We start from the raw sequence: 12,567 nt of genomic DNA, 5'->3' as shown, positions 1-12,567 counted from the left end.
TTGCCAGCCACATTAATTAATGACAGTATTCCAAGGCTCGTTTGGGTCATTAATTCTCTCTCACACACACATAAATATTCCAATTAAATGGAGCCCCAACTTCCGTTTTGGAAAGCAATGCAACAACAAAACAATTTTGTTGCCTCTTTTTGCGGGCACTTATCAGCTTGGATCGCGACTCCGTTTGCGACATTTGCCATTTGAATTTGTTTGCCCCATGTGTCCATGTGTGTGTGTGTGTGTTTGTGTGTTTGTGGTCGACGTGAGGCTCGTAAAAAAAGGAAAACGCATAAAATGCAAAAGCAAAAGCTGCGTTAAATTGAGCCCCCCGCGAAACCGAAAGAGAGAGGGCGAGGAAGGAAGAGATGGCAAATCAAAAAACGTGCAGTTGAAATTTTGAACAAACACTCGGCAGAACAGATGTAGATAAAGAACACAACTCTCTCTTTATCTATCTCTTTTTCTCTATCACTCTGCTTCTCTAACTCTCCAACTGTGACGCACATTACACTGTGCTATGTGTGTGTGTGTGCGGTCTCTCCTTCTCTCTGCGCTCTTGGCCTCAATGCAATCACAATAAAAACCGCACGCATACGCACAATTTTCATTATAATAAAACTGCGCATAAATATCTAAATGAGCAATAAAAATGTTTTATGTGCAATGCGACGGCAACGACATCGACTTCGACACCGTCAATGAAGTGGGAGAAAGCATAAAAGTAGCAGCAGCAGCAGCGGCAGCAGCAGCTGGAATGGAATAGAAAATAACCTTAAAAGCCAACGAGAGATAGCCAATCCGGCACACACACACGCACACATACACATGACTGTGATTGGCAGGCAGTGCAGATAAATATAGAATGAAAGATCCCCAAAAACTTGACCTTACTCCAAACTTCAACTCAAACACTGATGCCTCTGACGCCCCCGATATGCGTTTTGTAATATACTATCTACATATTCATACATACATATGTATGTATGTGAATTCGAGTGTACGCATGAAAATGCCAAAAAACGGAAAAGTGTCATAAACTTTTTAAAAGCAATGACAGCCACAGCTAAGTGGGGTAGACGGCAGCGTGGGAGAGAGCTGAGCCGAGCTTGGGATCGGAATGGGGTTGGATGGGTACACTGAGGCATTACATATGTCTGGAATATTTAAAAGGTTGCAAATATTAAAATGTCAAAAAATTGTCCCGTTTTTACCAGCAGAGTGTCGTCTCATGGTTATATGTTCATGTTTTGCCAGAGTTTCCACACGATTCAATGCTTTTCCAACTGTCAAAGAGTCAAAGATGAAATGGAGCCAAACGGAAATGCTTTAAAAGCAAACACCCACACGAGTTAATAAGCATTTTGCCTTGAAATTCAAAGAAGCAAAAATCTGGCTTCTGGCAAAAGACTCCTAAGTAATTTAATACAGTGCCCTAATAATAGCCGGTGGCCCCTGCCCTTTCGATCCAGCATTTCAGTTCATGGGAAAGATAAATTGCATATATAACCTTTGGCTTCTTTCAGTTCTCAATTTCGAACTCTTAAAACGTTGTACATAAAGAACGTCATGAAATTATACTACAGATACATACAAATTCGTATAAAGTATTATATGTACACATATATTGGAACGGTTCCGCATATAACATAACTCTGATGTGGATGTGTGGATGTGTGCCTACATGGCTGCTGGCATTTTTCGACGGCTCTTAATTTGTATCTTTGTGTGTGTGTGTGTGTTTTTGTGTGGAGTAAATTGCCAGACAGTTGATTAATGCATTTTACGGGCAGGTGGAACCGCCAAAAGCAGAGAGCAGAGCCACGCAGAAGCATCGAGTCAAACAGATTACTTAATGACAGCACGGACGGACGTCAGGGCGTATACGCAATGTCAATGAAATATTTCACAAGTGCGGGAAGCCTCGCATGTCCCTCATATGTGAGGAAATTTGTGCCTCTTCTTGCTTCCTGTTTCCTGTTCCCTGTGCGAATGTAAGGGTGTATATTGCAGTGGAAAAATGTTAATTTCCATTGCAATAAGAAAACTTGTAAGCCCCGATACAAACTGCACTGCAGTGTCTACCAATTGAGATGTCAGAGGGGATATATGTATGTACATTTATACATATATGTACATACAAATGCTACATATAGGCAGAGTCATAGGCGTAGCCGAGGGAGGAGTCAGAGGAAAAACAATTTGCTATTTGTGAAAAGGTGCAGTAGAAGGAGGCGGCTGCGGGATGGTAGACCGCTGGGAGGCACGCTAAATAACTGAAGAAAATGTTGGCCTCTGGCAGCAGTCGTCATAGGCAGTGTGTCCTGTCAGTTGCAGGAGGCCTGCTGTACTGTGCTGGCGGCCATTTAAAAAAATGTACCATACGTTGCGTATACGTCACACAAAACACACACGGACACACAAAGGGGAGAGAGAGCAAGACAGAGAGCGAGAAAGATGTGAAAAATGTTGGCAGCTCTGTGGGAAATTGAGAAACTGAAGGGAAGGAGCGTCAAAGAAAATGCGAATGAAAAACAGTAGCTGGAGCAGGAGAAGGAGGAGAAAATCTCGTGAGTGAATGCCTCTGTATATGTATATGTATGCATATGAGTATATGTGCGTGTACTTAAGGGAAAGAAGAAAAGACTGAAGAGGAGAGGAGAGTCGGGAGGAGAGGTTGCAGACGTAGGAAGGCAACCGAACGACATGAGCCGTGACGTTAGGCTCATTTATTTATTATTTCCTCAGATTGAAGCACTATCAATAACCATGTGCAAACAAGGCGAGAAGTCTCGCAAACAGCAGCACATTTCGTAGGGAAGCACATGTGCGAAACCAGACAGAAACGATGTGTGCAGGCGACGCTTTGGGGTTTTGGTTTATCAACTTTACGGCCTGTCTCCTTCCTTGTTTATAGATCTATTCAGAGAAATGGATGTAGGTACTTAAGCATCTGGAGCCGGCTATGGATTGTTTTGGTTGCTACTCCTGTTCACATTGGTATATCCTCGAGCCAAAGTAGAGGAAGTCGCAGAATCTAGGAACATGGATCTCAGTGACAGTAAGAACGGAGAGTAACCGATAAAAGAACCCAACTTTGAACATTATGGCACAGCACATCGATCTACATATACACGTCAAGAGTCAGAGAGAGAGAGAGGGAACCGAAAACAGTACAATAAGGAGATTCTTATGTACATGTATAGCGTCTTTTTTGTATATGCCATTTTATTGTGCATCGGTTTTATCGAACTATATCGAGTGTCCCTTAAATGGGTACATTTTCCGGGTCAACTCTTTTGTTATCGCATCCCGAAATTAAACTATTTTGCATAAATCAAAACCCTTTACATTCTCCTATCGTACTATATAATATACTCATGTGCTGCTACCCGTGGATCCCTTGTGGGCCATTCATTTGGCTGTGCATTCACTTTTTTGTTGTCATATTTTTTGTTGGGCAAAACATGATTTAGTGGCTCTACCCCTTTTGGCGTCCCTTTGGCCCCAGCTTAATGATGTCAATCGGCGCGTGCTTTGGCTTCAAACTAAGGCCGCCGCGGCATATTTGCCAAGTTTATTTGACCAAAAAAAGATGAGTTGAGGCTGGACCCGGTCACGAGCCCATCGCACATTCATCATGTGGGTGGAAAGGTAACATGGAAAAGCAATCGTCAGACAAAAAGGGGCCAAAGGCCGCAGCAGCAGAGTAGCCTCATTCCCCCTTCCAAAAAAAAAAAAACTCCAAAGGATGCTTGCCAAAAAATTACATGGTCCATTGGTCAGCGGCAACAGCAGCCGCAGCAGCCCCAGCAGCGGCGTGGGGGCCAAGAGCAGTAGGAACCGGGCCCGCAGCAACCCTTAAACAACATGCTGGCTTATCCCCTCTCTCATCCGTATCCCCCCTCTCTCACTCTTCTCACACTCGTATATTCATAAAAGAGTAAAATAAAAAAAAAAAACACCTTTGATGTATGTAATTTTGTTACCATTTTTTATGCCCCTCATTCCAATGGAATTTTGTTGTTTTGTTTCGTCCACTTTTTGGCCATAATGTAGAACTCTCTGTAGAGCCATGACTCTCTCTCTCTCTCTCTGTGTGTGTGCCTCTCTTTCGCTATATGCCTGAGTTTGTGTGTGTGTGTGTGTGTGACACAGAAAGCAAGTTGTGCGAGGTGCGAAGCTGTGACGTAAGCAGAGAGCAGTGGAGAAGCAGTGGCCATCAAATTGGGTTATCCCCCAGCACCACACGCCAAAAAAAGAGGAAAGGATTTTAGAGCCTCGGAGAAGGGGTACTTTTTTCAGTGGTTTTTGCAGCCACAAGGGAAATGAGATTTGCGCCACGAAAGTGGGTGCAACGTAGCCGTGTCAGTTTCAAAGTGACTGTGCGCTTCTCCTCCTGCTCCTGAAGCAGGAAGCAGGTTGGAGGAGGAGCCGCACTGGATTCTATGCTGAAATATATATGTATAGTAGAGTGTAAGGGGCCGGTGTCCAAATGATTGATTTGTTAGGCTGGGAATCAATTGTGGCCGAACTTCGAAACTCGTGTTCAGCCCACCAATCAATACCATAAATATTTTATGCGACTCTGGAAACTTGAAAACTTTGTCCTGGGAAAAACTTTCAACATGCAAAGCAATGAAAATTCGACAGTGCCTGGAGATATTCTATAGATTATGGAAATACCTTCAGCTAATTGAACAATTGTTCAGGATCTACTGCAAAATGCAAAATATATTGTGACATCATCAAATAATTATCGCCCCATAAGACAATTTCCATTGAGAGAGGCACACTTTGCCGTCACTCTCGGACCAGAGAACTTAATTACATTAAACTAAATGGGCGAAAAGCAGAGAGAAACACAGTTCGCTTAGTAAGTATATGTACAACCAGCGACAGTGACAGGGGCAGGCACGATTCCCACAAGCTGGCAAAGTCATCAAAAAATTTCACAGCCACTTGGGAAGGCAGAAAAGCGCAAAATTTTTATTATGTTTTCATTAGAGGCATAGCACAGCCAAATGGTCAAAGAAAGCCACCAGGAAACCATTGCCATTGCCACCACTGCCCCCATGGCCTAAGACACGCTTAAGGGGCGTGGCTGGCAATGGGAGGGAGCAATGAAAACTTTTGAAGAACTCCTGGGCCAGGGCTCAGACACGCGCGAGTGCCGCAAAAAGCGTGGAGAGCAACAAAATCTAATGAACAACGATGGTGTGTCTGTGTGTGTGTGTGCATCTGTATTAGTATCTTGGGGGAGTGTGGTGCGATGGCCAGGAGAAAGCCCAAGAGAAAGCCCCATTCTCAAGGGCACGCTTCCGGAAATAAATAAATAAAATTGGAGCTCCACTGAAGGCAATGTTTTTCTTTGCCTATGAAAAGCGGAAAAAAGAGAGAATAAAAACCTTTTCGCATTGAGAATATAAATTCTCTTGAAATTTTAATGATACAAAATATTTGTACACAAAAGAAACTCATCATATTTTTCCAACCCGCACACCCACGCCCGCCATGGCTCGATTTCCATTCTGTTTTAGTGTCTGTCTTGCACTTGATTGTGCAATTTAAAATTAATTAAAAGGTAGAAGAAATTGAAGCTTATGTGGGAGCTCTGCTGCTGCTGTTGCTGTTGCTCTTTGAAGTTTAATTGAAACAGAAAACAGTGCGGGTATACAATATTCGATGTTTCCTGTATAGGAATAGAGGGGGCAAGGAGCAGCACATTCAAGTGTCAAGAGGATATGAATCCCTTGTCATGCGAGTAGTCCACGGTTTTTGCTCTGTGCACTTTGTGGAAAACTTTTCAGTGCAGGCATCAAGTTTTTGTTCGTCAAGACAACTAGGTGAATATGCAAACTATGTGAATATTTGATGCACAAAATTACGCAGTAAGAAAGTGTGTGCTCCAATTCCTTCATTATAATTAACAGCGAACCCCAAACAATGTTCTCCAAAAACAGAAGCACATATCAGTAGATATCAATAGAAGCCTGTTTCCTGATAGTCAAATCTAAGGACATCTTTCTCGGTACGTAGCAAAGAAGAATTCCCCCGAACCCCGCAAATAGAAGACAGAGGGACGGGAGATTTCGTATAATTAAAAGGAACAAACGACTCGTGTTTCGGCCAGTCATCGATAAATCAGAGCTTCTCTGTCCGCACCTCTCCTCTGTAACGCTTTATGGTGGGGACGCAATCGCAGCTCGACAGCTGACGACAGCTGATTGATGATCCGCAAAATTACAAATTACACACACAAATGCTAGCCGAGATATGGGGGAAGAAAGGGCAGATAAAAATCGCCCCAGACCGACCGAACGAAACACGCCATCCAATTCACTTAGGGCGTTGCACCTTATTTGCTTTTGGCCCAAATACATTTCCAAGGAGGAGAAAAGACGTTGGAAATTTGATTGATTATATTCATCAGAGAAAACGAACGCTGCCGCAATTAAAATAAAATGAAGAAGAAATCATTTATAATTGTGTGCGTCTGAGATGAGCGTTGAGTTGTCTCCAAAATCGGCAGGACGAAATCAATCCATATTCTTGAATCAGAAAAATACTTGCATACGCCCCAGTCCCAGTTCCAGTTCCAGTCCCACACTGAGCGTTGGAATCCGCTCGTTCTGGGAAAAAGAACAGCTGGCGACTCTTTCAATTTCCTCCCCACTTTTCGCCCGAACAAACAGCGAAAAAGCATTACGAAAGTATCGAATTTCCGTTCGCATTTGTAATCTATTTTAGCTTGTTTCTAAGAAGGCTCTACGGCAGCGATTGAAGAGCGATTGTCGTATCTAATTGATTAATTACTCAGGAAAAAACAAACACCTAACGAGGTCAATCAGTCACAGATAATTTTCGTTCTTCTTGTCATGACATCATGATGCATCTTCCAATCAGAGTCATAGACCAGAATTTTCGTGTATAAAATTCAAGGAATGAGCACGCATATTCCACTTTCGAGTGTTTCGGGTAGATTTCGAGTAGATTTCGAGTAGATTTCGAAAGATGTGTAGCTAGAAATTATAGACTGGAGTTGCCTCTATTAGCAAATTCTCTCTTTTCGCTTAAGATTTCATTTCATTATCGATCTTCTCATTTTGCGGGACAAACTTTTGTTACACTTTCGAATATTTCGATACACATATATACATACATATATTTTGACACAACAACAAATTTAACACGGCTTAAATAAGCGTTAACCATCGTAGACCGTATTACAGACGTACAATCATCCGAACGTGATACAGAAAATTTAAATGTTGCCCTTAGAAGATTCTCTATGAGACTCCTGTTTTCATATAATCCCATACTTTCGGATCCATCTCGAAGCGCTTTAAACGCTCGTAGTATTGGCCAAAGAAGAAGCCCTCCAGTTGAAAGATCTTGAAGACGCGATAGCTCTTTTCATCGTTGTATTTGTTGTTCCATGCCCAGACGCAATAAGTTGGAAAAGCCCACACAACGGACTCTCGTCCCCCCGAATCCAAATCGCAGGGCAGATGCGATGTGTCGAAGCCAAAGGGTATAGACGGCTCAGTGGAAGTGAGATTGGTATTATTGAGACTGCTCTTATTAGTGCGGGCCAAGTGCTTGATTGAGCTGAAATATGGGTACTGAGGTAACTGGGAATCGGGGGCCATTTCTTCTATGGGTTGACCTTGCTCTCTCCGCACCTTGGCCCAATCAGTGGCGTTAATCTTTCTTTCGACGACACTGGAATTTTTCGTTTCGTTTGGCATGTATTCCGGAACACTCCGGGCAGCTGCTCTCTCAATTAGTAGGAACTATCGATGGAAAGACGGATGAAATTGATTCTTATGATTGGACATGCTTCGCCGCTTTGATTTCTTCATCGTCTTACCCCCACAAACAGCAATGCCAACAGGATTATTATTCTCCTAAATGGCAACTTCATTTTTCGTTCCAAAACAATTTCAATTACACAAAAATTTTGGATTTGTTTCGAGTTGAATTTACGGACTATCAATGATGACTTTTACTAGTGAAATGTACAGACAACTAACTCAATGGCACATAAGAAAAAGGTATCCCATAAATAACCCAGGAATACCGCCCTAAACCGTAAATCAACCATCCAATAAGAACGGATAATTTTATTGACCCTACAAACATTTGTAGTGTATCTATGGGTCTTTTGGCCAAACATAGCCGTGGGGATCGATTTCGTAGCGCTTCAAGCGCTCGTAGTACTGACCAAAAAAGAATCCTTCCAACTTATACATCTGCCAGACTCGCCAGGTTCCCTCATGGGCATACCTGTTGTTATATGCCCAAATGCAGAAAGAATTAAAATGGGTGATGAGCTGAAGGCCCATATCCATGTCGCAGGGTAGATGTTTCGTATGAAAATCGAATGGCAAATTTGTCCGAGTTGAACGCTTGCTCCGCCGGATATGCTTCACCGCGGATGGCGATGATTGAAAAGGGGTAGCAGATATATCAGAAGGGGAACCAGGACCGGATGCTGCTGGACTAGTGGTGTTCTTCATCTGCTCGCCTGCATCGAGGATCGAGGTGTTACTCGTAGAGTTGTTGATGCCACCGATAGACTGCCGCTGTGTTGGAGGAAGGGAAATACTCTTGGCATCCCCTAAAGGCAGCTGGGACTGCAATGTGAGGATGAGGATCAATTGAGGATAGTTTGAACACAGAGGACTTACCATGAGGAATAGTTGCCATATCAGAGCTAAAGCTAAGGACATCGTATAGGACGTGTATATCCCTTTCATATATGTGTTTTGTTTTCTTTTCGTTTTACGTTATTGTGTATCAATGTATTAATTACTGCTAATTACTTAATATTATAGCAATAATTTGACATTTAAATGAAAGCTTGATTCTCAGAGAGAATATATTTATACATAGATACGGCGTTTCCCCTGATTTGAACTTTTCGCCGAATTAAATATATCTCCGTTTGACACCAAATAGATTAATTTTCGCAATTTACTAGACAAATTAGAGTTTGTCTTTGGTATGGGAAGGATACTCAAACGAAGTTCAGGGTTAGTGAGACGATTAGTAAAAAAATGTATCAGGAATGAGAAATTTAGCGGTTCAAATGCTAAGTTTTACCTTAAAGTTAAATTTAGTAACTACCACTTAAAGAGAGACAGCCAAGAGTCATGATGGCCTACGTTTATAAAAGCCACTCGTCGGATCGAGCAGAGAGCAGTATTTCAAGTATGCAAATAATATGACAGCCGTATACAAGCCGTTGATAGAATATAGCAGAGGAACTAACCTTAGTAACAGGATCAGGTTCTACCATCTACACCATCTTCTCCATCTTCCGTATATTATAATTGGCCCTGCAACGTCGCAATGCGAAAAGGATTAGTATTCCCCTAAATCGCAACTTCATGTTTGGCTCCAAAACAAATTCAATACACAAACATTTTTGACTAGTTTCGAGTTGAATTTACGGACTATCAATGATGATTTTTACTAGTGAATGTACAGACAACTAACTCAATGGCAAATTATAAAATATACCCCATATCCGCCCCAGGAATACCACCCAATACCATAAATCGACCATCCAATAAGTACATTAAGTCCAAACGGATAATTTAATTGACCATACAAACATTTGTAGTGTATCTATGGGTCTTTTGGCCAAACATAGCCGTGGGGATCGATCTCGTAGCGCTTCAAGCGCTCGTGGTACTGACCAAAAAAGAATCCCTCCAATTTATAGATCTGCCAGACACGCCAGGTTCCCTCATGGGCATGCTTGTTGTTATATGCCCAAACGCAGTGAGACTCAAAATTATCAACGATCGAAACAGCATTGCCCACATCCACGTCGCAGGGCAGATGTTTCGTATTAAAATCGAATGGTATATCCATCAGAGTTGAACGCTTGCTCCGCCGGATATGCTTCACGGCGGATGGCGATGATTGAGAAGGGGTAGTAGAAGGAGTAGCAGATATAACAGAAGGGGAACCAGGACCGGATGCTGTAAGACTAGTGGTGTTCTTCTTCTGGTCGCCTGCATCGAGGATCGAGGTGTTACTCGTAGATTTGTTGATGCCACCGATAGACTGCTGCTGTTTTGGAGTAATGGAAATACTCTTGGTATTCGTCAAAGGCAGCTGGGACTGCAATTTGAGGATGAGGATCATTTGAGGATAGCTTGAACACAGAGGACCTACCATGAGGAATAGTTGCCATATCAGAGCTAAAGCTAAGGACATCATATGGGACTTGTATATCTTTTTCATACAAGTGTTTTCTTTTATTGTGTGTCAATGCGGGTTTCGTGTTTTATGTACCCATATAAAGATAAAAAGACAGCTAAATCAGTGTTACAAAAATCAGACATCCATGCTTACAGATTTTTGGATGTCGGAGTTTTTGCCCCCTCCCCTTTAAAATCTACTCATATAGCCGTCCCGTTAAAAGTGTAGATACGAGAATATAATTTTATTTCCGCATTAATTTTATAGAGACTAGACTAAAATCCCACACCTCTGTAGTCGAAGGAGTGTGGGTCGAGCTCGAAGCGCCTCAAGCGCTCATAATACTGTCCAAAGAAGAATGCCTCCATCAGTGCCTGCATGTATATGCGCCACCACCCCTCGTGTTGGTGCCGATTGTTTTGTAGCCAAATGCAATTAAAAGGCAAAAAAGCCATTATCTTATAGGTTCCCGATTGCTCCATGTCGCAGTGCATATGGTTCGTGAAGAAATCAAATGGAATATCTACTGCATATTCCCTCTTTTTGCGACGGATATGCCGCACAGTAGATGACGAGGATTCGGAAGGGGAAACAGATGCAGAAACCGAAACCGAAACATGGGATACTGAATGGCTAGTGGAGTTCAGCCTCTGGTCGCCTGCATCCAGAATCAAAGTGCCATTTCTGGTGATACTTGTGGTGTTTCTACTCTTTTCGATCTTCTGCTGCGTTGGCGTAATGGTGCCCCTAGCATTCCCGAAAGGCACCTGCGACATCAATTTGAGATTGAGGATCATTTGAGAGATTTTTCTCTTAATAGCAGAGGGACGTACCAGTAGGAAGAGCTCCGCTATGAGCGTCAAGGAAATTAAATTCAATTTGGGATTCATGTTTGATTTTCGATGTAGCTACAACAATAAATACTGACTGAACAAGGAATGATGAATACACAAAGATCTCAAAGAACTAAATCAATGTCCATGACACTTAAATGAAAGCTTGATTATCAGACTTTTTCCTGATTTGTACTTTCTACGAATAAAATATACCTCCGTGTAACATCGAAAAGCTGTGTAAGGTTGCAACATCAGAATGCCTGTGCAAGTTGTACGATAATAATTTCGGGAACAGTTTTTCTTATATAATAAATTATAGAAATCGGGGTAGAACGTTGGCTAGTTGAGTTTTAAGAGTGATCTTGTCTTCAAGCACTTACCAGAACGAGCAATAGAGCTCGAGTCTGCAGCCTCCTGGGCATTGTGTGTTTCGGGTTGTATGTTGTGTGCCTTAGGCGGAAATATCTATCGAATGCCCCTGCTACGCCTTATATCTATACGAAATTCCATACAAATTGTGGAAAAAGCGTCAGTTTCGGACCTGCACAACCGCACCACCGCACCACCGCCAAGTGTAAGTGTTCTGAGAAGAGTTCCAAGAGGAGGCGGATGTTCCATGGTCTGACAGCTGAAAGAATGCTAGGATATACGCACACACACACACACACTCAGGAGAGGACCAGGACATGCTGGCCAAGGACTTCTTTGGCCATGTAAAGAGTGACAGCCAAGTGTCATATAACGACCGCAACGTTTATAACGACCGCGCGTCGGATCGATTTGTGGCGCTGAAATGCGAGCAGCATTTCAAGTGTGAAAATAATATGACAGCCGTAATCAAGCCGTTGATAGAAGATAGCAGAGGAACTAACCTCAGCCCAAGGATCTATCGTATATACTATCTTCTATCTTCACTCTTCCCACATCTTCCGTTTTCCCATATGGATTTCAAGTTGAAAGGCTGCAGGAAATGGGCAAAAATGGCTGGCGGAAATGTTGAACGTGGCGGAGATGGAACCGAATAGGCAAGAGAAGGGGGTGCTGGGTTGGGGTTTGACTGTTAACACATGTCATTGGGGGCATAATTGCATGGCTATAGAAGTGGCTGTGGACGGAGGAAGGGGAAATGGAACTCAATTTCCACAGACAGAGCCCTGAGTAAAATGAATGACAATTGTTTTGACACGCATGTTTCGACAGAGAGAGAGAGAGAGAGAGAGAGACAGAGAGATGGTAGGGCAGATAGAGGAAATTTTCAACGTCAACATTTGGAGAGAGAGAGAGAATGATGGATATGCAGCCTCTCCCCTCGTACCAGGGGATCGTCCAGACGTACAGATGGAGATATATCCATCTAATTGAATTTTTGGAAGCAGGGGCCCGTGCACTGTGTTGGATTTATGTGAAAATCATTTTGCCGAATCTCTTATTTGTTTGAGGCCTCGTTGAAAGCCAAACATTATTGGGCCATTGCCAGTAGATTAAAACCATACAAGAAATGGCTTGGAATCTGAAA

General features: G+C 42.6%; 4 protein-coding genes across 13 annotated transcripts in view; 1 reads left to right on the top strand and 3 right to left on the bottom strand.

Annotated features, from left to right (window-relative positions):
• The window catches only part of LOC4803848 (cyclic nucleotide-gated channel rod photoreceptor subunit alpha), a 57,867-nt gene that overhangs the window by 7,229 nt on the left and 38,071 nt on the right, over nucleotides 1-12,567 (top strand). The gene's annotated exons all lie outside the window — the stretch shown is intronic.
• On the bottom strand, nucleotides 7,135-8,029 carry LOC6898265 (uncharacterized). The gene is made up of 2 exons (XM_002138295.3): nucleotides 7,871-8,029; nucleotides 7,135-7,793 (listed from the first exon to the last, which is right to left on the bottom strand). Exons 1-2 carry the CDS (start codon nucleotides 7,922-7,924, stop codon nucleotides 7,287-7,289), a joined length of 561 nt encoding a protein of 186 aa, XP_002138331.3. The 5' UTR covers nucleotides 7,925-8,029; the 3' UTR covers nucleotides 7,135-7,286.
• Nucleotides 9,576-10,346, bottom strand: LOC6898263 (uncharacterized). Its single transcript, XM_002138293.3, has 2 exons — nucleotides 10,189-10,346; nucleotides 9,576-10,134 (listed from the first exon to the last, which is right to left on the bottom strand). Exons 1-2 carry the CDS (start codon nucleotides 10,255-10,257, stop codon nucleotides 9,634-9,636), a joined length of 570 nt encoding a protein of 189 aa, XP_002138329.3. The 5' UTR covers nucleotides 10,258-10,346; the 3' UTR covers nucleotides 9,576-9,633.
• On the bottom strand, nucleotides 10,439-11,207 carry LOC26534029 (uncharacterized). The gene is made up of 2 exons (XM_015183906.2): nucleotides 11,049-11,207; nucleotides 10,439-10,982 (listed from the first exon to the last, which is right to left on the bottom strand). The coding sequence occupies exons 1-2, from the start codon at nucleotides 11,103-11,105 to the stop codon at nucleotides 10,491-10,493; spliced, it is 549 nt and encodes a 182-aa protein (XP_015039392.2). The 5' UTR covers nucleotides 11,106-11,207; the 3' UTR covers nucleotides 10,439-10,490.

The sequence above is a fragment of the Drosophila pseudoobscura genome, chromosome 3 (genome assembly GCF_009870125.1).
Source record: "Drosophila pseudoobscura strain MV-25-SWS-2005 chromosome 3, UCI_Dpse_MV25, whole genome shotgun sequence".
Classification (NCBI taxonomy): domain Eukaryota; kingdom Metazoa; phylum Arthropoda; class Insecta; order Diptera; family Drosophilidae; genus Drosophila; species Drosophila pseudoobscura.
Note: the sequence above shows the minus strand (reverse complement) of the source record. Positions and strands in the feature narration are given on the sequence as shown.